We start from the raw sequence: 23,709 nt of genomic DNA, 5'->3' as shown, positions 1-23,709 counted from the left end.
GGTAAACGAGGGAGATTATGGTGGTGCGCTGAGTTATAGTGGAGGCCTCGTGGTCGCGGCGTGGAGCCCAACTCCTGGAAGGCGTCGTGTAGCGCACAACGGATTAGCGCAGTTGTCTCGCAGAGTTTTTTTTTTCCTTTCTTCCTGAAACTGTAGTGGATATCTTGGTGGGCAAACTTTGGTGGTAGGAATTTACCTACTACCTACCACCTATACTTAGCTTATGCCGCGCGATATGATGCATCAGCAAGCGCAAATCATGCTGTACGTAACTCGAATTCATCTCTGTGTAATCTACTTGCTATAATCCATGTGATAAACACAGTAATGCTACCGTTACCATGTCCAGTATTTACTCACTCACTTGGGGACAGTAAGAAGAGTGTCCAACGTTACAGTAGGCCAGACGAGAGTTTGGATTCCTCATTCGTGGGGTGAGCTTAAAGTCCATTCATTAGTAAAGTTTGGTGAAACTCGAAGCGCTAGAAGGAGACGGATAGACATATACAATGACTCCTCTCATGTCCAGTCTAAAAGCTTTGTATATATGTATGTATACATCAACCACACTGGACTTGCAGATCATGGAGAAGAAGGTTTACCGGTCTACTACGGGCCGTTGAAAAGAGGTGAAAGATAACGGATCTTGATACCCAACGTCGACCGGCGCTGCTGTGTAAGTGAATGCATGAGTTACTTGGCCATGTTGTTTTATCCATACAATAACTCCAACTATCAGCGTCATCCAATGTACTGTACTCTGTACGTATCCATGCAATACGTAAAATACGTATATGTGAGGGGTCCAAGTCACTAGTCTAGGTAATGTATCGCTCACAAAGACCCTTGAGCATGGTGCATCCATATTCTCGGTACATTCAGATCCGACAGGTCTCACATTCTTCCCCCTCTCATAAGATCGCTTCTGTAATTAGTTCTCGAGTCCGTTCAGTACCGACATGGAGCATCCTCCACTGCCTCACTTTGTCCTGTACTTGATAGCACAGACACTGATCATCACGGTGGGCGTACAATCACAATCAACCATTGACAAAAGGTCTGTATCTCCCTGGCTCGGCGATTCCCTGCCCGGCTGCTCTGCTCTGCAATGCGGTGCGGTGCGGTTTCTCCGAGACGGAACCACGTGAAATGTTGCAGGTGACTCTTGAAGCGGATGTAAGCATCTACATAACAGGGGATCATTACCTAGGTAGGTACGTAGTAGGTAGGTAGTACCTAGGTAGGCAGTTGCTTTTCTTTTTCCCTCAACCTCTTCCTCGGTGTGAGCTTGCGCCAGATTGTTCCTTCCTCCCATGCGGCTGGGTTCCGCTCTTGGCCTTCCCTCCTGAGTCCTAACCTCAGGTATCTCGCAAATTATCTTGGCAGTATTTTAGTTAGTGTCTGGGCAGGTACGAAGGACATATCAAACATATTGGTTATCGTCATCAACAATCAACTTGGGACCGAATGGAAATCATTCGCGTTTCAAGCAAAGACCATTACTCGAGCTGTGCTCTCCCAACCTCACTTCTTATTTTGGCAAAGACGTCATGACTGCCTACATCTCAATTTGCGATCAATAAACACGATCAATAGGAGGCTCTGAATCGTTAGCTTCGGTCTGCCTACGGCCCGTTACACATTGATATACCAAAGCAGCAGCGCCATCTTAACATGTTGCAATGTCTATTAGGGTGCCGGCATCCAAAAGCGCTGCTGAACTTTGTGTCATGCAGAAACCACTTGCCGAGTCTTTGATAAGAAAAATATACGGGGACAAGCAGGACAATACCTAGCTCACTATCCGTACTAGGACACAGAGTATCCATTCAGACGGGACTTCTGAGCCAACAGCAGCTGTCCAGTAACCGCCCCCTGGAAAGACCTTGTCGATCATCTTGCTTCAATGGATCAGTGGATATTACCACCACCTTGACTTGCTCGAGCGTTAAGCACGAGTACATACGTGCATACAGCAATTCAGGTCAAAGCTCGGTTGCCGAATCCTCTCCTGACTCAACAGCACACCATGATGGATTCTGTTTGCTCTTGTTTCACAATGCGATGATCTCTTGCGGTTCAGCACTGGATTTTGGTCGGCATCCTCCTCCCCGGATTTTCTGTCCAAACCATCTTGCACGTAGTGACAGACTGCCATCGCTCTTTTATTCTACATGGTCAAAATGGCAATATGTTTGACAATGCAGGTTGTGGATCGTGTAATACCGCAGTTGTCAAAATTCAAGCGAGCTGAACGGGCTAGGCGGACTTGGACTCGGCCTACCTTCTTCTTCCATGCATCCTTCCAATATTCGACGCATCGACAAAAAACAAACGCCATTAAGCTGGGGGCATGCTCCACTCTAATTTGATCACCATGGAACTGTACAGAGTAGTATCTTTCAATAATCTTCGGGCTCTCTCGCCCAATGCTTGCAGGGAGAGGTGGCCGTCATGAGAGAGGACTTATTCATTTACTCAATGACATTGACGGTGAGTGAAAACCCATATCCGTGCCGTGCAAAACCAACGAGATTGCTCACAATCACAGAGAAAACCCTGGCAGTGATTATCTGAATAACCCGGTCCCAGCCAACGCTTTGACCTGTCTCAGCGTTCATCCGATGAGATTTTCAGTTCACAACAACTCTCAGTCTACTCTGTAGGTACTTAACTAATGTATTCGAGGAGGCCAGACCACGAACAGAAGGCATAGCACAACTCCTAGCTCTTTATGCTCTTACTCTGACCGACAAAGTGAGATAGCAGGCCCGGCATCTCCTAAGTTGCTAGCTAATGCGCAACTAGCAAGACTTGACTGCTCACCACCACCTACATTGAGTTGCCAGCAAGTCACGATGAGGCAATGGCCGTCACCGCTCCTTGATCTCTTTGCTAGCAGATACGGTGAATCTCCAACAGTTCTCTGCCAGTGGATCTCATTGATTCACCGCATGGAGGATGATATCAACTCATGCACCATTTGCTGCAGGTCTCTTTTGGAATTATATGCGTGCTAGGGTAGCTTCCTGTTTTCCAACGTTCCTAACGTTCCCTTCAAACGTCTGGAAGGCGGGGATCCCGGCCATGCTCATATCGGTTCGCCAAGTTACCAACAACGGTGCCCTTGCTCAAAAAGGCTTCTGGAACGTGACATGGCCTCATCTGCTACTCTTAGGCCCGGTCGGTGTCTTGGATTTATGGATACAGATCATTTTAGACACCGTGCCGTCGGTTTGAGTTTACTGGGACTGGCAGTCATTTTGTCGCAGCATACATTTCTTGCATGGGGAGTGCATGAAATCGTCGCTTGGAGATCCATCAAAACATCCTTTTTAGGATCTCTGGTGATTATACTCCGCACATACACATTGATTCAAGACATCCCGCGCGAGAGAGAAAAAGATAGTCCTGCCGATGGGTAAAAGAAAAAAACCTCCGCGGGGCTCAAAGACGCGCTCAATCTGACTCGCCGAGCAGCCCAATGTATCCAGGCTACTTAATAGCCTTAGCTTGGCTGTCGAATCGGCCGAGAGGAGCGTGCACGCACCTAGACATCGCCGCAGTTAAAGAAAATCGCCCCTAGAAGTATCAGTGTACCTGTACCTGGCATGATCGATCCCGTACCCAAGGGGCCTTATCGTAACGTCACTCGCTGACATTCATCAGACTACATTATACAGTATCCGTAGGTGTGTACTTCTTCAACCGTCGGTACGAGCTGGCATTCGTGCCCAACTTTCGCCTCTGGCCAGGGTTGTGAATCACAATCTCAAAGTTTTGCCAAACAGGAGAAAGCCATAGTAGACTTTGCAGTATTACCATATTCTTAATAAATCAGAGGCAGGAAGCTCCATCAGTATCAGAAACACGATGGTGCACGTATAATATCTGCCCTAGCACTATTAGAATTTGCAAAATGTCACACCGGCTCCTCGCCTTGCTTTGGCATATTGTCCGTCTAGGGCTCAGGTGCTGTCATGAGATAGCCCAGATTCTCAGAGAACAGCACATCGGGTCCTGTTCAAACCATTGGTCGAGATGATTCTTTCTGGTCTGGATCATCCTTCTAGCGCATCCTGCATCCTGGGATCACAGCCCATGAGCAGGACATTGTGGACTGTCATTCTGAGTGTTTACACGCCTGTGACGTGACAAAGGTGTGAGATACGTAGATACATGTCATTAATCTGCTGCTGTTCATTTGCTTTGTTGAATCCCTCAACGGGAGGTCCGGTATTAGACCCTGGCTGGGAACGGTGAGCGCCTGTCTTTTGAGCTTTCCAGATCTCTGGGACGCCGCTAAAATGAAGTCTGGGAGGCTGGCGTCGTTGAATGCGACGTCATGCGTACACGAAGCAGGGGGGGGGGGGGGGCTCTGGCCAGAAAGACGTGCTGAATGTTAGGCATGATTTCCACTCGGGTGGCTTGTGCTGTACATCCAATACAGTGCAGTGCAGTAATGCGACGCAATGTACAGTAACAGTAGCTGGAATGAGTAAGCCACACACCGACAGAAACACGAGGGGCACCGACGACGTGGAACTGGGTCAAGTTGACCTCTCAGAGTCGAGTCCGACTTGCAGGCATCGCAGCAGAAGCAAGGGGGGGGAACGACCACAGGGAAAAGCAAAACCACAGCAACGAGTCAGTTCTCGTTCCGGCTAGAGATGGAAGTGAGAGTCTTGACTGTCTCGCAAAAGGATCCTCGAGACCTAACAGAAGGGAGCCGCCTGCGGGCCGGTGCGAACCCGGAATCGGTTTCTTCAAGTTCCGTACGCTACTGTACGGAACGATACGATCTTTGGTCGGAAACTCATTTCACTACCTATTGTACATTCGCTATTTTAGCTGAATGGTGAGTGAAAGAATCACCGTGACTAAGCGGCACGCCGGAATACCGCCAAGGTGAATGAATAAAAGTGATCTACGACCGATTTCCATATTGTGTCCTAGAGCATGTCGATAATGTTTGAGGAAGGACTAAAAAAATTAGTTTATTTCAACAATCGGTGGCTAGTAGGTATAGACATTATTCTTTTTTCCTGACAACTTGCTGGCATACTCGATGCACTACAGCGTTTTGTCCATCTGCACGTATTAAAACTCGTTTGGGAGCTGAGACATTGGAGGTGCCGTGTCCAGGTTAGTGATAATAAACCGTCGCTTCAGCATGCCATGGCCTTCCCTTGCTCGAACGCCGGGATGGGTATGACAAACTGCAGCAGGTCTCTCTTTTAAGCGAGTAAACAAACATGTTCGTATTGGGAACTGCCTGCCTATGCGTATTCTATCGAGTACGCGAAAATACCCAAGCGTTGCAAATACTGTCTCGTGCATGACACCCTTGCGACGTAATTCCAGAAGATAACATAAGAACTATATATCACTTCATTTATACCGAAGCCAAATTACTTCACAAATGTATCAAGTTGGGGTTGAATGGTATAAGATATAGTCAATTGATATTCATATGCCATGCAAAGCTCGGTCTACCCAATTCTTTAATTTCGCATCATCGCCTAGGTACAGTAAGATAAAGGTGGTGATATGACACCTAGCTAACCACCAGGGAGGTATAGGGTATTCTCTGTAGATAGGTGCGATATCTATATCACTCCATGGATCCTGAAACTCATCCACAACTGCAACTAACATAACCTTGCTGAGACCGAAGCCCCGATCTCTGGGATGTATTACGGATTCGATTGTCAAACTTGACAATAGAATCACCACGCATAGAGAGATGTGCATCAGCCAAGACAGTAAGACAAGCATCACGCTTACCATTGTGGTTGAATTATGGATATATGATGATCCCTCAGGCTAAATTCAAGGGATGACTACCGCACGGTACATACTGTCAAATCGCCGTGTTAAACCGAACAGCACGTATGGGAATTCCGTGCCTCTGATTGATTTGCTTGGCAGAGTCATGGCCTCTGTCCGTAACCTGAAATCCAACGCGACAGCACCAATAGTACCATGTCTCAGTTCCAATAAGACAAACCTTGTCGTTAGTATACTGGCGTGTGTGCGTACTTGGCACAATACCAGCCCAGGTACCCGAAGCCACACGCACGAGGGAAGTCGGTCTAACTGATACTGAGACTGAGACTCATCAGGTTTAGACTTGAACTCGGATCTTGATCGTATCAATCTCCAAACTCCACGGTCAACAACAAACATATGTTGCTGTTGTCATCATCACTGTGCCACCCGAGTCACGAGAGACAATTTACACACCGATGCGGGGAATAATGAGATGTTATTGGCACCAGTCACCGAATACTATTACGAGCGGGGATTGCGATACAAACTTTGTGCTTGTCGAGTTGCTGATTGATCAACACAACCACATGACCTGGGTACTATGTTCAACACGTGCAACCGATATTGCATTAGAAACGCCACGCCATGATATGATTTGTTGATAACACATCATCTCACCAGGCCTGAGCGGAAGCTCTAATACTGCGGCAAAGAGATAAATTCAAGTCCCGAATGAATGCAACAAGTACGTGGCCGACAAGTCCATTTCTCTAAGTTAATCGGCAGCTAATCGAGTACGATGTAATGCAATGCAATGCAATGCAATGTAGCTGAAGAGACCGATCCCATGACGGATGTGAAGTGCACCCTCTTGCTTGGCTGACTTTGTTTGCTACGTTTGTTCATTCGTCTCCTCACCAACACGACGAGGTCGGGACATGATGACAACGTTCGGGCACCTTGATTTGTGATTGCTACAACGTCATGGTTCCTTGAGTTTTCGTGTTCATAGCATGGTCCAGGATCTCGGGGTTGAGTCGCGCGACGCGTTTAAAGCGGACGTTTCCCCATTTCTGAACCCACGGCTCCAGTCTGCTGATCTTTTTAGTACCATGAACCGAAATTGCTGAATCACTATTACAACTCTGATGATGTGACAACCAATTATGTCTTATATGCAAATAACTTGCTCCGCATTTTTCTTGAAGGCAGAACGTAGCAGTAAGGCTGCTCCGGTATAAAGGATTGTTGTTTCCATCGCTGATACAGTGGGAATGAGGCTAAACGCCGCATTTGATGTCCAGAAAGGGCAAATATTATGTCAATTAACGGTTGGAGGGTGATGTATTGTGTGTGTATGTATGCATGTATGAAGGCGCAATCGGGCTCTGTAACGGCTTTTGGAGACGGGTCAACTTCTGTACACTGGCTCCATCTCCATATACCGTCTGGCATTGAACGAAAAGCCCATTCATTGCTTCTTCCGTAGATGAGACAAGGTTTAACACCCAGATCAAAGTGGCATGTTTCTTAGTTTCTTGGTCCCGACGTAAATGCCTGTACTTACCCAGAGGTAACGGTCATTGGATATCAGTCAAAGTACATTGTACGTCACAAACAGTTGTTCAAACTTTGTATGCTTCGCCACGCTGGTCGACGTTCCTGGTCGCGAGAAAATGATGACAAAGGATATGATGAGATGAAAAGGCTCAGGGTAGTTAAGTGGTGCGTACATCAGACCCGAGGACAAGGATACTTGGTTGAAGAAGATTAAAATTTCACAGACCGATCGACAGCATGCCCTGATGGAGATTGACCGACTTCCATTTGCGAAACGAGACTTCGGGTTTTCTATTATGATGAATGCCGAGCTGTTTCTGCCGGCTTCAGGCTGAACTAGACACCCTGGGGATCTTCCATCAAAGAGGCAGCTTCTGAGAACAAGTTGCAAGCCAGAAGAAACCTTGAAGGTATATTTGCGTTACCCAAACGTCGGGTCCAACCTGGCACAACCACGGTCAGTCGGGCTGGGATGTCACGGCCATCATCCTTCTTTGTAAAAGCTAGGGTAGGCAGAATTGTCAATCTTAGGGTTTTTTTGTAGTCCGTTCCGAAAGTGGGACATTTGATACACTGAATCGATTCATTTGGTATTATTTAGTATTTCGGTAGTTAACCAATCCCTTCCTGGAGCGAACATGTAAACAAAGGTACCCTGTATCGTCACTTGGTTGATATTCCATATAGTTCCCCAAAACGCTTTGCCGAAGTCTCTGCAAACGAGTTACTGTGGCACCGTACGGTAATCCGGCGCGACCAAACGATCCGATGTTGATAATCTGCTGCCGGAACGGGACTGCTGACGTTCTTTTTGTGTAACCAAGCTGACTGCAACGCTGCTGTCTTGATATAGGCCTGGGTGGATAATAAGTTGCACAGAGCAGGCAGGTACATTCTGATAAACAACTTTCATAAGTCACGCCGCAGACCCGGTCACATGTTTCGTACCTTGGGTTATTAACAGCTGGTGAATTCATGCCAGTAGCTGATATTCCACCACTAAGCAAGGACAAGTCCAGTCAGTGCTTTTCCAAGGCTTCGCATCGCACCATAGTGTTTCAAAATGAGCCAAACATCAAACTCTGACTTATAAAGCCCAGCGATATATGTCATGTTATCGGTTGTAGCCAGCTGTTTCAACGGCAAAGCAGGGTTTTTGAAGTTCGACCACCCTCCATTATGAGAGTTTAGATAGGTCCGTAGTCAAGACGACGGAAGTTGGAAAGGCCATCCAATCGAAGCAACGATTTGCGTCACTCCATATCGCTATCGGCCACCTTTCTTCGTTTCGGTCGTCCTCGCAGAGAGATGTCGTGGTGTCCAACGAATTGGGTGGTGTCACGGGCTGGCTCGGGTCCATTCTCAGGAGCGTCATCTGCGCCCTCGGTAAAGACAAGGTCACCTCGTCGCCCAAGGACCTCTTTCCCAGCTTCCTCAAGCAGGATACCAAACGCCAAAAGGGCCGTTTCATCCATGCTTCGGTCAGTAACGTTCCTGTCATCTATGGCCTGACGGTCGCGGTTTCTTGCGCTGTAGAATGAGCTTGTATATGCATGAATAGCTTTCAGAAGATCACTCTCTGGTAGAACACCCTGACCACCGCGGGGAAGATCGCGCTCATGAGAATAGTAGATGTCGTGCTCCAGATAACGCTCGGGTGCGTCTTTTCGTCTGAAGAGGACTTCATCGGGGGCCAAAGGAACGTCCTTCGTGGAGTATCTGATGGACTTTGGATGGCGAGGTGTGTACTGAGCCTCCTCCGCCTCTGTACCGGGGCCTTGATCATGTGAAACTTTACCTGCTTTATGTGAGCTTAATGATATAAGCATAGGAAAGGAAAATCTAGAGATTACCTGCTACAGCGTCGTAGACAGTTGCATGTCTGCGTTTCGTTCCTCTGTTAAGATGTTCTTCGGCGGTCAGGCTACCTCTTTCGGAGGACAAATCTCTTTCATGTACAGGTACTATCCGCGTGCGACCCTTGGAGATATCCATAGTGATTATAATGTAGTATGAGGCTGTTCCGCAGGCCAGTGTTTGTTTCAAGGTGAAGAAAAGATTGTGATTTTCAGGTACTCATTGTATCCACGGGTGTACATTATTTGTGGGACAATCCTGTTGCGAGTATATAGATCCAACACAAAAGGATAAAACGCCTGATAGGAAGCCCGACGTATGTGACCAATTATGGTTCTAATTTTATTGATGTTGTTGAGTTAAGGCTTTTGAAGAAGCAAAGTTTAGGTTGTCAATTGTGGAGTCATCAGTGAGTTAGTTGGTCCTCCGCCCGACCCTCCTTCTAGCTGACATCATCAGCTGGCATCGTCAATTGTACAGTCATTAAGACCACAGTAATTTCGGGTACTAAGCTACTAAGTAACATCCTATCTACAACTTTTTTTCTCGTACAACCCAAATGAATGCAGTCCAATCTCCTCGCTCGTGAAGTGGGCGATTTTGCCCCTCAGGACTTCAGCCGCTCCATAACTTCTGAACTACTTCGTTCGTTTGCGCCAGCGCCTCAGTATCGCTTTAATGGCGAGAGAACAGCGAGACCTGATCCCGCAGGCGTAGATGAACGTGCTCACAACATCAAAGCTCACGGAGCGGGCGTCAACAGCATTGCTCTAGAGAAATTCGATGGCCGGATCCTTCTATCAGGTGGTGCCGAGGGAGGTATCAAGGTATGGGATCTTGAAGCTGGTGGAAACCCTCACAAGGTGCACACCTTTCGCCCCGTGAGCAGTATAGCAAGGTCTACAAGGGAAGAGAATTCTCCAGGGCATAGTCATGGCATCACACACATCGCGTTTTACCCTTTCGACCCGGATGCTTTCCTCTCAAGTTCCTATGATAAAAGGCTGAAGCTATGGGCCACGCAGCGCTGCACCCTATCGGCAACATTTGATCTTAATGCAACAATATACTCCCACTCAACAAGTCCCATCGCGGACCATCTAATTGTTGCGTGCGCCACGCAGAACTCGGCAGTCCGACTGGTAGACTTGAAGTCTGGGTCTGCAATACAAGCTCTTGTGGCCCACGGCGGCCCTGTACTGTCAACAACATGGAGTCCGCGTCACGAGCACATTCTCGTTAGTGGGCATGCAGACGGTAAAGCTCGAATATGGGATATCAGGCGTGCTGGTGGCGTCGTAGCATTACTGGATCAAGAGGATTCGTTGGGCATTGTTCATAAGATGAAGCATCTGAGTGCGGCAGGCGTAGACTCGAGCCAGATCCCGCACTTCCGCGCCTCTGCACAGGCACATGACGACGCAGTAAATGGTCTGCAGTGGACAGACGATGGGAGGTACATCATATCAGCGGGCCTTGATCGTCGCATTCGTGTATGGGACGCTGCTACAGGGGCCAACACTCTTGCAAGCTTTGGCTCCTTGATTCAGAACCAACACGCAAAGACAGCAAGTATCTTGGTAACTCCGTCTCACCTCTCGACCGGAAACAACTTTCTGTTTTGGCCAAATGATCAGGAGATTCTCATCCTTGATCTCCATGATGGTAATATTGTAAAGCGACTCCGAAGTCCGGGCGTGACAAACCCCGTAGGGCCACGAGGTAGTGAAATGGGGCGGAATAGAATAACAGGCATAGCCTGGCGTTCATCCGGCGGGTCAGGACATCCTGCTGGGCCTGTTATGGGCGGCGGGAACTCTATTGGAGCTGTGTACAGTTCTCATATGGATGGGCAGATTCGGGCCTGGGCACCTCAAATGCCAGGTCCCGAAGATGTGGATGAGGAGGAGGAAATACAAGAGGATGAAGAAGTGAAACAGCGGAAGAGAAAGGCCGTTGACGACGCCTACAAGAGCCTCATGGGCAAAAAGATCACCTTTACGTAGTATAGAGCATGGATTGTCAGGGGCGGGATGATTTGCTTTTTTGCTACTGTTCTTGCCTTTCTTCGTAAGCTGGTGGTTTTATTGTGTAAGGAAGAAGAAAGTATCTGCCATTGCCTTGTCATTTTATGCAGCTTTATTCTGATATAGAGATTTGTCGAAAGCTCATCTGAAAGCATGGCCTTATAGCTTTATAATATTGTTGAATTATTGGAGTCTACTGTTTTAGGCTATCTCGTTTCTTTATGAAATAATCGGAAGTCTCAAAGATTCAAATAGAGCATATATTTTTGTTCTCAAACATTGCCAAGCAAATAAATTACGAAATGTTAATCGCCAAGTGGCTTCAAATTCATGGTATAATGCGGCAACGACGCTTCCGTAACACCAGTAGCCTACACGTCGTTGATGAAGTGACAGAACTCCGCCCAAACGCCATAAACGCCCTGTGATATAACGATCCCTGTTCCATCACAAAACAACAACGACTAGGCACAACCAGCCATCCGGGTACGCAGCTTCACGCATCAGTTCTTCCAGAGGTGCATTAAACGGCACACCAGCGCCGTGCATCACCACCTTTGCGAGAATGGGATCACGACTGCTTGGGAAAAGGCCTGGAAGTACCTCCTTTAGCGCTTGTCCTAGAAGTTTGGGGCGACGGTCTGAACTTGTCGCGGCCATGAGAGACTGGATGACTTTGAATGTGGCGTACTCTGGGTGCGTTGCTGATGAGTCTGGTCCGCTGGTGGGAACATATATGCGGATAGGGACGTGTTTGAGAGCTGTAGGTGCGTTGAGGAGACGACTGTTGATGCGATTGAAAGAAGTGTGATCATTGTCTATGACTGCGTTCCATAGTTGAGTGGTGTTTTCTTTCGACATCTTCATGATTTGGTTTGCGTTACCATTTCGAATAAAGTCCGCCTATGCGAGTCAGTGTCTTGTCTAAAGCATATCTTCCACCGGGTTATCCATATAAACTATAACCTAGCTCCCTGTTTTACTCACTTCTTTTACACAGTTGAGAAACGTATCTGCAATGTCCCAGCCCACTCCATCATTCACAGTCAATCTCCATGGCAGACCGGGTTGATATAGGTCAACTAGCAAACCCACTGCCAAATTCCTTAGCTGAACATCTTCAAAGTGAAAGCTCGAGCAAGGAGAGTTGAAAAAAGTCGATAGCCTGGGTATAAGAAGAGCCAGGTAGCTGAAGCGTGGAATACTTGTGATAAAAGGCGTTGTCGGTGAGGCAGAATGTGTAATGTGCAGCGGGATTTGGGCGCTCCAAAGAGCCTGCGGGATGGTTGAGGACATTATTACGAGGGCATGGTGGAGTTTGTGAGTTGGCCGTTGCGGGTTGTCAGAGATGTCGACCGAGTGAGGCACGGCGTGATACCTGGTAAGGCTACAATCTTGAGTTTGGAGTGTTTAGGGTAGGATTTGTTCATGTGATTAATAAGCATTGTACAGATATGCTTATAGGTATGCATAGCATAGACTTTGCTTTTACTATTATGCTAAGAGATGTTATCAATAGAAATGAATTTTAATAATATTTACTTTCTTAAAATGTGTTTGCGCTCTTAAGCTTGTCTTTCTGTGATATAGCGTGTGAAGTTTGAGTGTACCTATTCACTGCTATTACGGCAATGGGGATAGTCAAACAACTACCATTTAGTTGGCTGGACAATTTGTACTACAAAAACACAATAATGGTTTTTTCTTTTTCTTCATAAAATGCCGTTCAGAGTATTTGCTGAAAACAGGCTTCTGGATGCGCATCAGAAGGTACTGCGCTTGAACTCAAGTTTTGCGCATTCAGCGTCGCATCCAAGAGTTGCTTTGATAGTCAAGGTTACGACAACAACATCCAATCAGACAGGGAAAAGGAAACTTTCCATCTGTTGTCACATCGTCATGAAAGGGAAACCGTTTGTTTGGTATGTAAGAAGAAGAAGGCTTTCTGTGATTTAGCAGACTGTTACATCATTCGCTATATCTGATGGCAGTATGAACGACTGTGCGCTGGCAGTTTTAACCGATTAACTGCAAACTCCCTGATAACCATGATCATCTCGTCCGTCTAGGACTTTGGAGTGATTCTAATAAATTAGAAAGGTCAAAGTCCTGGCTCTATCCAATATGTGTGTTGTAAATCAAGCGCCTTGGACGATGTAAGAGGCTCAAGGGTAGCCTACTTGGCAAAAACGCGTGGCATTGGCATCGGCATCACGGCATCTGAATGCAAGAAAAAAGAAAGGCATGAATTGTCCAGTCGTTTGAATCATGGTTCTTGGCTTGCGACATCATTTGTGTTTTAGCCCAGAGACAAAGGGTTGTTGTTCTAGGAAGGACGGCAATGCATAGTGAATCTGCCGAATGGTAGTTGTTTCTACTCACCACACCTCTCACCGAGGCCTGGTCCGCATGACCTCATCTGGCAATTTATTGCACTGATGACCTGCCATGAGCCACGGTAGACGTGTCAAAGAGCTTCAGAGCCAAGACACTGTCTCAAACCGGCTTCAATTTAGGAGTTTGTTGAGGGAGGTCGTCATTCATTATCATGTGGCCAAGAGATGTGGGAGTTGTATTGAAGAGTTGATCAGATAAATAACCAGCGTGGTTCCTGGGGATATTGATTTAGAAAAGAGTAGCAGTATCCCCAGAAACCTCAGCAAAAAGAGCCACACCGAAACTCTACTTTATCACAGCAAATCATAAGCTGCATCGCTAGCCATGGCTCTTGATCGTGTTGTCAGCTTGGTCCTCCGAGCGGCAGAGCTTGTCTTTGCGGCCATCGTCGCTGGCGTCAACGGAGAATACCTTCACAATGCCCGCGGTGCAAGCTCATGGCAACTCGGTCGTTTTATCTACACCGAGGTCGTTGCCGCGTTGGGCATACTCTTTTCTCTACTTCTTCTGATCCCGTTCTCGAGCACCTTTGTCCACTGGCCTCTGGACATCTTCATGTCCATCAACTGGTGGATCGTATTCGGTCTTCTCGTCGATGTGAGTCACTTACAGTATTCTCGGCAGTGGTAACATGAACTAACGGCATTCAACAGCTTGTCGGCACCTCTTGCGGTCGTGTCTTTGACTGGGATAACGTTCACCCAGTGCATGGAGACCAGTGCGGAAAGACCAAGGCTGTCATCGCATTCAGCTTCCTCTCAGCTCTCCTTTGGCTCGTCTCTGCCCTCGTCGGCTTCTTCTGGGTCAGGAAGAGAGAGCGCACTGCACGAAGAGCCGAAGATGCCCACCACAACCGTCGCCGAGGCCCTTGGTTCCGCAGCAGAGTTTGAGTCTAAGCCCATGCCCGTCTGCAGCAGCAATTAGCCTGAAGCTTTCCGTGTCCGCTGAAGACTTTTCCAAAAGCGCTAGGCGGTGATCCAATTCTAAGTTGACCAACTGACTGTTAGTCTTGGCAGTGATTGGATTGCGTGAAACATTCCGAGTTACCGTGTTCTTGTGGGAACTAATGCATAGTTTGATGGAGGATTTCCTTGTTTTTCTTGTCAATGTCTTTTTTGGGTTGGAACTTGGCGTTGTATAACGCGGATTAGGTAGAATATACGGACGGATACATACTGTGCCAAGGAGCGGTTGGATTGTTACGAATAATGGATATGACTTATTAGCCTTTTGCCTACTAATCGATGCAATGTAATGTATTTTTCTTACTCACTGTATAGGTACTATATTTATCTCGCCAATCGATCAACGTGGGCACTTCCTTATTTTCTGTGCTTCATTCATGTCTTGTCTTTTCTCATCTCATCCTTTCTTGCTTTATTATCTATGCGACGTCATATTTACGAACCCAAAGCATATTTCAAACATGAAACAACGGGGCTCAATGTCATGATCTGCAATTAGCAGACCAATAGAACCGAAATCTAATCCGGTCTTTTCAAATCCCCATCCTTTCATACCAACTATTCGCCAGAACCTGATCATCAGGAATTGCATGTCGTGCTAATGATGAAGAAGAACTAGAGTTCATACACACTGTACTAAAATGCCTGGGATTTTGATCACGAGCTTTCTCGAACCTGGCCTGATTCGTTTTGATCAGCCTCCAACAAAGACTTCCGTCTTGTTTCCATGATCATCGAGATCTACGACCAAGATAATCCTCGTTCCGCCTCCCGGCGCAGGGGCAGGCAGTCTTACGCGTTACTGTTAGTAGGCATAAAGCATCTAGCAAACAGGAACGGAAGCCAGTCAGTGCCTTAGTACCTATCTGCTTGCGCATCTTTTACAGGGGGCAAGTACGATATTCTCCGCATCTATTTTTTCTGTAATACCTTGTGACCTTGCTTTCCACCCGTGCTACAAGAAGCTAGAACCGTCTCAAGCAGGTCTTGGCCCGCCGGATGTAATGAGGCATGCTGTCATAAGCTGCTAGGTACCTACTGTCTTGTCTTTGTCTCTCCATTGAGTTAGGTAGGTTAGATTAGGCTGGGTCCGGAAAAAACGGCCACTATCCTGGTGTCATTTCCACTGTGCTGTGCCTGCCCGCCCGCCTTGGTTTGCTCTCAAGTGGCTGGTGGACCTGGACACGACACGCTGTTGCCAACTTCTTTGAAGTCTTCAACCGCGGGGTAGCTTGGTTTCAAACCCAGAAATTAGCGGGGGACAGCCCTGTAATGACAGAAAACATGGACCTTTGGGGGCCTAGGTCTCACTATAATCGGCGCTAAAGAGCCTCTGAATCTTGCATTTTTGGCCCACTTTCGGGATAGCTGACGCCACCTGGGCCACAATACACAACGGTCCGTCACTCGCCACAGCTTGACTCCGCTAGCTTACGGCATGCATCACGCCAACCTGTTGATCTCTCTTTCAGCCACGGAGCCTCCTCGTCATCTCTCTTACAATCCCGTCTCCTGCTCCACAGCAGCACTCTTGGCGTTGTTGGAACAACAAGAATTCCCCTTCCCAGTGCTTGAGCCTTGCTCTTGATACTTTCTGCCCTACAAGTCGTCAACGTCATATCTCGCGTGGCATGACGCTAGGTTGTCCCTGGCTGATATGCCATCTTCCGCCACCAATCCCAGTCCATGCTGAGAAGCTTGAAGCGGGAGATGGAGTTCTCCAACGATCGGGGTAAATGCTATGACGCAAACTGAGGTAGCCAGGAAGGTGGGAATCGCAAGAGCTTGTGTTTGGCTTTGTGTGTCAGGTCCTCTGCCCAGTTTGTTACTTGTTGCTGATGAAGCCATCGAGATGCAAGCCGCCAGGATGACTATTCTCAACTATATAAGAATCAGGGCATCCCTCCTCGGAATTATCTTTCCCTCATCATCATAAACAACAAACAACTCTCAAGATACCCAAAAGCATCTGAACTTCAGCTCAATCAGCTCAACTCATCTATAATATACCTAAACACTATAACAACTACACCACAAACAACAATCATCATGTCTGGTCTCATCAACAAGGTTAAGGAAGCTATCCACTCCGACAAGGACAAGAAGCACGACTCTACCACCACCGACACTCACGGCACTCACGGCACTCACAACACTCACAACACCTCTTCTGGCCTTCCTGAGGGAACTACCGGTCCCCATAGCAGCCGTGCTGCCAATGCCGCTGACCCCCGAGTCGACTCTGACTTGGACAGCTCCCGACGCACCGGAGCTGGTCACACCGCTGGTGGACTAGGCTCTACCACCGGCACTGCTGGCCACACCACTGGCCACACCACTGGTGGTCTAGGTTCTACCACCGGCACTGCTGGCCACACCACTGGCCATACTACCGGTGGAATTGGATCTCACTCCGAGAACATGGGTCGTTCTTCTGGCCTTCCTGAGGGCAGTGTCGGTCCCCACAGCAGCCGTGCTGCTAATGCCGCTGACCCCCGAGTCGACTCTGACTTGGACAGCTCCCGACGCACCGGAGCTGGCCACACCGCTGGCGGTATCGGCTCTCACTCCGAGAACATGCCCGGCCATTCCACCGGACTTGGCTCTACTGGCCACTCCACCGGACTTGGCTCTACCGGCCACTCCACCGGACTCGGCTCTACCGGCCACTCCACCGGACTCGGCTCTACCGGCCACTCTTCTGGCCTTCCTGAGGGAACTACCGGCCCCCACAGCAGCCGTGCTGCCAACGCTGCCGACCCCCGCGTTGACTCCGACCTTGACAGCTCTCGCCGCTCTGGAGGTCTCGGTGGTAACACCTACGACCAGACCACCACTGGCACTTCTGGCTTCTCTAGCCACGGTGCTGGTGCTCACGGTCCTACCGGTACTCACAGCTCTGGCCTGAGCGGTACTCACTCTGGTTCTCACATGACCGGCAACACCGCCTATGACAGCACCAACCCCGGACCTGCCCCCAAGACTGCTGGTCCTCACAAGTCTGACATGCTCAACAAGGCCGACCCTCGCGTCGACTCTAACCTTGACGGCAGCAAGACTGTTGGAAAGGAGAAGACTTTTGAGACTTCGTAAGTCTCCCTCGACAAACCCGATCGTCAACTGTTTCTCACCATTGGTACTTTTACAGCGAACCCAACTTTGCCGGCCGTGACCCTACCGACGCTACTCAGGTTCCCCCTTCCATCATGCAGAAGCATGTCCCTACTGAGATTGCCCACGACAACCTTGAGTCAGATCACAGCCGCCGGCACAGCAGCGTTGACAAAGAACATCACCGCGGCTTGTAAATGGAGGGAAATGGAATTAATGACTGTTGATGGATATGTTTAGCAACATTTCTTTAATGAATATTAATGAACTATTCTTTATTTAAACAATTTCTGCTCATGTGACATCGATACTGAATTCACTTTGCCAAAGTGTCGAATTTATGAATGCTAAAGAGGAAACTACTATTGATTTGAGGATATCTTATTGACATTGAACACACCTTTGTATAACTTATCGATGGCTCCGGAAAGGTTGGAATGTTCTGATCAGATAATGAACGGTTCTATTTAGAATCTTTCAGATTATTTATTAAACCAATTGCTCTCTATAATACAGTTGTTAGAAACTAGGGTTCCTTACTGTACCTGGGTAGCTGAATGGCGAGGAATTTTGTAAGGTGAACCGGAACATACTTTCAATCTAGAAATGAGTCCTTGAATAGGGGAGATTGTTCTTCCCTTTATAGAAATACGTAAGCGTGTATAAGTTGCTGAGGAAATACGACAGCTTGCCTGTAGTAGACATAGCAAGATTCTCCATGACCCAAGTTGAGGCCACTTGCCATCATCTCGTGGAGTTGGAGCGTCAAATTCCAAGGCAGGTATCCATGCTCGGTTTTACAAAGAAGCTAAACAGCCTTGCCAGTTGGCTACACGATGCGGGGCTCCTATGAGACGTATAAAGTTATTGCGAGCGTATTTTGTATCAAGAGCGAGTTGCCTAGACCGATGTGAGTTACGCAGTTCAGAATGGCGTGTATAAAATATGCATGATAACTTCTGGGCCATGACGACAAAGTCATGTCCTCTACAAGAGCACTGTTCCGAGACAGCCAGGTGAACATGGTACTTGTACAACTTTTGCACTGGAAAGTGAGTACATTTGGCAGCGTCAACATATCTCGATATAGTCACAATTAGTCTCCTGTACGGTAATGTCACTCTGACAACCAGTGTTGTCAGAATCAAAGTATACTATCCTTTCGTATGATGGACTCTATGTCGGAATAAGCAACAGTAATGGGACAGAAAGATAAAGATTCATTGTGTTTATTAGGACTATTATCAACTGGATCTCCTTGATCCGCTCAGGTCAACTGTGGGTATCATGTTTCATCGTCTCTCATGTTCGTCCTAGCCTGATGTTCATGGTAGGCAGTGGCGTATCATGCTTTAACCGCGGTGCTCAGCCTCAGCTTGCTTCTGGACATCATGCTCGACGCCACGCTGACGGGTCTTGCCCTCGGCACGGAGCTCGTCGTAGTGAGCTTCCTTCTCCTTGTCGCCAGTGAGGTTGGAGACGGCACCTCCGACAGTGCCTTGAACACGTTCGCTGACACCAGATCCGAGGTCACTGAGCTGACCCTTGGCCTCTTGGTTGCGTCCCTCAAGGTTCTGCTCACGACCTTGCTGCTTCAAGGACTGGCAAATGTTAGCAATGATCAGACGTAAAATAGTCGTAATTGACTCACCTCGTTGCCGATAAGACCTCCGATGGTCTCCTTGGCGGATCCAGCAGTCTGGTTCCAAGAACCCTCAGTGCGGTTAGGGTCGTCCTTGGCAGCAGCACCAGAGCCAGAGAGAGTGGCACCGGGGAGCTTAGCTGTAGCGTGGGAAGCATCGTGCTCGGCCTCAGCCTTCTGCTTCTTGAGGTCGCCAGCAGCCTGGTCGCTTGTGTTGCCAGTCAAGCTGCCAATAGCATTCTGGACAGCACCAGTGGTAGAGTCGATGACGGACTTGAGAGTGGAAGGTTGGGGCTGGTCAGACATGTTGAAGGTGTTTTGTGTGTGTGGTTTGTGTGTAGGATGAATGTGTTCAAAGTGTGCTTTGGTGTTTGGATTCAAGGATGGTTGTTGATGGAGGAATGAAAATGAGCAGAGGAGGGGGTAGTGAGGAAGGAGACTTTATAATCGTTAAATGGAAGTCCATCATGACAGGAAGGAAGGCTTCACTTACAAGGCGGCTGCCAGGCAGTCGCGATACATGTAAGTGATGTCATCATTTCTAGCACTCTCAGTGACACCTTGAAAGCGGATCTTTGTGTATGACGTCAACGCCACTTGATACCAAACAAACGACCTGTGCCAGTGCCACGAAACAAGCGCTGGAAGCCGCGTTTGTGGTGCAGGTTTCCATTAAAATATCTAGTCATGCAGCTTCCATAGGTAGACAATCAAATATCGACGTAAGAAGGTATTAACATCAGGTAGGTACTAGTCTCTCATACGTACTTGCAAGGCTACAGAGAGGTGATTTCTAAAGGTTGATAGAACGTACGGACAATAGAAGTCCTTGGCTGACAGTCTCTTCATCGCACCATGTATAACTCACTGCATGATCTTGGATACTGATACTGAGGTATGCTGAGGTGTTCTAAAAGTGGATGAGCAACGTAATGGCTTTGGATCAACATTGCAGGGCACCTGACGGGAAGATCGAGATTGGAGGCAAATCCCATCGACAGTTTCCAAGGGGGTTCCATGCATGTGATCCTCGTAGGCTGCGTGAGACATTTATGACAGGCAAACATGGATGGTTACACCACCAACAGCAACCAACCGCAAAGGTGGAAAAATCACTAACTCTTGCGTCAAGTATGGCACCATTTTCATAACGAAGAACGTGGTCGAATTTGTACCATAGTGAATTATCGTGTCTCATTTTGTGCGACTATGGCCTTTGATCTGCTCTGATCATTCGTTTCCAATAGGTAAAGACTATTCCTAACTGTTGCAACATTTGAAAGAGGCGCCTGTTTGTTCGCCTTTGGACCAGACACCCCGATAATTGCAAGCTCCTTGAACCAATTACTCCCTGTTTTCATCCCCAGAATTTAAAGAAAGAGGTATCTCTGATATTACAGTATGCTATACAGACACGGCTGAGCCTCGCTCCAGCCGGCCATTTTGTCATTAACGTCCTTGATATACATCCCGTGCCTGACACTGGTCAGAGAAGTCGGGGTAAGTGTGATAGTCGTCGTATTCATTACAGGACAGCCTAATGTTGGCTCCACTGAATAGTGTCGAGGTCGATACCCTCCTGTACGAGCTCCCACAGGGGACTCAGTTCACGCAAGAAACTAACACGCTCTTGGACTGCCTTGAGGACGTAATCAATCTCCGCCTCAGTGGTAAAGCGACCGATGCCAAATCGAATACTACTATGGGCGCTTTCATCACTGTTGCCAAGCGCGCGCAAGACGTAGCTGGGCTCCAGAGAAGCAGAAGTACAAGCACTGCCAGAAGACAAAGCAATATCCTTAAGAGCCATCAGGAGCGACTCTCCCTCGACGTAAGCAAAGGAGACGTTGACACAGCCGGGATAGAAGGACTCGGGGGCACCATTCTGTGTTGTGTGTTCCATGCTCAAAAGGCCCTTAAGTAGGCGGTCTGAGAGGTACTTGATACGGTTTGTATCGTACTATCATCGGTTAGTGTCTTGCATTCAAGATATCGATGAAAACAAAGAATGGAGAATCATTGTAAATCAGACAGAAGCTTCGATCAACACGGCCGGCCTTGTCACAGGCCATTCAGAAAGCCATGCATGTGTAGAGCAACTCATCACTTAAAACAGGGGAGGATATCAAAAAAATGGGGTAGGTAGTACTCACGGGCATTTCCTCATAAGCGATTCTACAAGCTTCACCAAAGCCAGCAATAAGTGACGGAGCAAGAGTTCCGCTTCGAAGACCTCTCTCCTGACCACCACCGGTGATGAGGGGATCCAATCTAACTCGGGGACGTCTTCGGACATAGCAGGCACCAATACCCTTGGGGCCGTAAATCTTGTGTGACGAAATCGACATCAAGTCAATGTTCATGGCATTAACGTCGAGAGGGATCTTGCCCACAGCCTGAGCAGCATCAGTGTGGAAGAAGATCTTCTTTGATCGACACAGCTTGCCGATCTCTTCAATAGGCTGGATGACACCAATCTCGTTATTGACAGTCATGACACTGACGAGAGCGGTCTCAGGCCGGATGGCAGCTTCAAGATCTTCCATCTTGATGAGTCCATCATTCTGAACAGGCAGATAGGTGACCTCGAAACCCTCATCCTGAAGGTGACGACAGCTATCAAGTACACACTTGTGCTCTGTCTGTGTTGTGATAATGTGCTTCTTCTTGCCGGAACGGCCAAAGAAGCGAGCAACACCCTTGATGCTCATGTTGTTGCTTTCGGTAGCACCACTGGTAAAAATGATTTCCTTAGGGTCAGCTCCGATAAGCTTTGCAACGTGCTCACGCGCATCCTCCACGGCCTTCTCGCTTTCCCAGCCGTAGGCATGTGTCCGCGAATGAGGGTTACCATAGACGCCGACGTAGAAAGGCATCATAGCATCGAGGACTCGAGGATCGACAGGTGTGGTAGCCTGCATATCGAGGTAAATAGGACGCTGGCCCTCTTCCATGACTGCTGCTGACTTCAAGACCTCTTGATGGGAAAATTAGCCTCAACCCTAAGAAAGGTCGCTATGCTGCGACAGCTTAGATCATGCACATACCAGCCATTGGGCTCACCTTGGCATTGGAGGGAGTGCCAGGGGGAGGAATGTCTGCAAAAGCTGACTTGTCGAGCTTGATAGCCGTCTCGACCTGGGCATTATCTCTCTTGGTCTCGGTAACATATCCTCTTCGTGATGTTCGCCTCGCCACAGCAGCTGCGCGAGCCATGCCCCGGAGAGGGGCCATAGTAACGCGAGAGCCCGGGCTCAAGCTGACTCGGCCTGCCGAGCGCAGGGCGCAAGATGCGAATTTGGAAGACATGATGGATGGAATTTAATTCCTGGCAGTTGCAAGGACGAAGAAAAAACGTCGAGCGAAGCCAGTGGGAGAAGTAGACAAGAAGCGAATTCCAGTGGAGACGTTGAGCTCCATGTCGAGAATTTGTCATTAGCTTGGTCGGCTCGGGCACTCGGTGATAAGGTTCCGTGGATTCCGGCACAGTGATTGGCCTAAAAAGCCGGGGAGCGCTCTTTTTAGGCCTTAGGTTGTAGCGGACGGCAAACCAAGCCGTGAGGAGAAAGAGATGGAAATGTCATCAATTTGTCGTGGCAAGTAATTGCTCGAATACTCAAGCCTAGAGATGGATTTTCATGTCTTTGCATTGCTTTGTCGAGCCTGTGGGCATACCCAGTAAGCAGAAAGCATGTTCTGCATGTTGAGCTTCAGAAAGACCCTTTTAGGACTTGTAATTTTGCTTCGCATGGGTAGAGGCAGTGATTATTGACTTTATTTTACGTACTTTCTTCAAATCGTAATCTCGGTGCTTTGTATCTCGGGTTTTATGAGTACAATATGCCCGTCCGCATTCTCCGAAGGGATTATAGACAGATGTCCATGGTGGCAGTGAGTGAACGGCTTGAGTGAGATTGATCCCTAAAAGCTGTTTAGTGACGCAACCCGACTACCATGACGCAGTTGTGGCTGGCTACAGTACTTATTACCTTAGCAGAATAGGCAGCTTGAGTGGCATAGGTAACCTCCAAACCTCAAGGCATCAGTTAAATGGAAGCTTCCATTGCAACTCATCATTGATTCAGTCTTAGTGTCAAAGATGGGCATTATAGATTTACTTACTTGAGTAGTAACATCGGTCAAAGAAAATACCCAATTTCTAATAAGAAACCCTAATCCTTGCTCATATTATTAAACTTCAGGCCTCTTTCTTTCCTCTGCTTGGGTGTTTTGATTATTTGTTCACCAACCTGATAGCCACAATACAAGTCGGCATTCGGCAGGCTTGGCAACAAGGCGTAGGCTACAGTACAGGCTCGGCAGCAAAAAAAAGGACGACCTTGGAGCTAAAACACAGCCACACAAGTGGACGTCACCG

At 48.0% G+C, this 23,709-nt stretch overlaps 7 protein-coding genes across 7 annotated transcripts; 3 read left to right on the top strand and 4 right to left on the bottom strand.

Annotated features, from left to right (window-relative positions):
* Positions 1-8,585: 8,585 nt before the first annotated feature.
* Positions 8,586-9,327, bottom strand: FSST1_005884 (uncharacterized protein; the record flags this gene model as incomplete). The annotated part of the gene is made up of 2 exons (XM_083232200.1): positions 8,586-9,130; positions 9,186-9,327. 2 exons carry the CDS (start codon positions 9,325-9,327, stop codon positions 8,586-8,588), a joined length of 687 nt encoding a protein of 228 aa, XP_083089314.1.
* A 425-nt stretch (positions 9,328-9,752) lies between these two features.
* Positions 9,753-11,195, top strand: FSST1_005883 (WD40-repeat-containing domain protein; the record flags this gene model as incomplete). The annotated part of the gene is made up of 1 exon (XM_083232199.1): positions 9,753-11,195. The coding sequence occupies one exon, from the start codon at positions 9,753-9,755 to the stop codon at positions 11,193-11,195; it is 1,443 nt and encodes a 480-aa protein (XP_083089313.1).
* A 468-nt stretch (positions 11,196-11,663) lies between these two features.
* Positions 11,664-12,512, bottom strand: FSST1_005882 (autophagy protein 5; the record flags this gene model as incomplete). The annotated part of the gene is made up of 2 exons (XM_083232197.1): positions 11,664-12,119; positions 12,204-12,512. 2 exons carry the CDS (start codon positions 12,510-12,512, stop codon positions 11,664-11,666), a joined length of 765 nt encoding a protein of 254 aa, XP_083089312.1.
* Positions 12,513-13,937: 1,425 nt separating this feature from the next.
* On the top strand, positions 13,938-14,503 carry FSST1_005881 (MARVEL domain-containing protein; the record flags this gene model as incomplete). Its single annotated transcript, XM_083232196.1, has 2 exons — positions 13,938-14,210; positions 14,267-14,503. The coding sequence occupies 2 exons, from the start codon at positions 13,938-13,940 to the stop codon at positions 14,501-14,503; spliced, it is 510 nt and encodes a 169-aa protein (XP_083089311.1).
* A 2,124-nt stretch (positions 14,504-16,627) lies between these two features.
* FSST1_005880 (uncharacterized protein) lies at positions 16,628-17,886 on the top strand (the record flags this gene model as incomplete). Its single annotated transcript, XM_083232195.1, has 2 exons — positions 16,628-17,667; positions 17,727-17,886. The coding sequence occupies 2 exons, from the start codon at positions 16,628-16,630 to the stop codon at positions 17,884-17,886; spliced, it is 1,200 nt and encodes a 399-aa protein (XP_083089310.1).
* A 1,155-nt stretch (positions 17,887-19,041) lies between these two features.
* FSST1_005879 (uncharacterized protein) lies at positions 19,042-19,637 on the bottom strand (the record flags this gene model as incomplete). The annotated part of the gene is made up of 2 exons (XM_083232194.1): positions 19,042-19,290; positions 19,341-19,637. The coding sequence occupies 2 exons, from the start codon at positions 19,635-19,637 to the stop codon at positions 19,042-19,044; spliced, it is 546 nt and encodes a 181-aa protein (XP_083089309.1).
* Positions 19,638-20,868: 1,231 nt separating this feature from the next.
* On the bottom strand, positions 20,869-22,640 carry FSST1_005878 (cysteine desulfurase; the record flags this gene model as incomplete). The annotated part of the gene is made up of 3 exons (XM_083232193.1): positions 20,869-21,291; positions 21,485-22,308; positions 22,379-22,640. 3 exons carry the CDS (start codon positions 22,638-22,640, stop codon positions 20,869-20,871), a joined length of 1,509 nt encoding a protein of 502 aa, XP_083089308.1.
* Between the last annotated feature and the right edge of the window lie 1,069 nt (positions 22,641-23,709).

The sequence above is a fragment of the Fusarium sambucinum genome, chromosome I (assembly GCF_050947815.1).
Source record: "Fusarium sambucinum isolate potato_lamoka chromosome I, whole genome shotgun sequence".
Lineage (NCBI taxonomy): Eukaryota > Fungi > Ascomycota > Sordariomycetes > Hypocreales > Nectriaceae > Fusarium > Fusarium sambucinum.
Note: the sequence above shows the minus strand (reverse complement) of the source record. Positions and strands in the feature narration are given on the sequence as shown.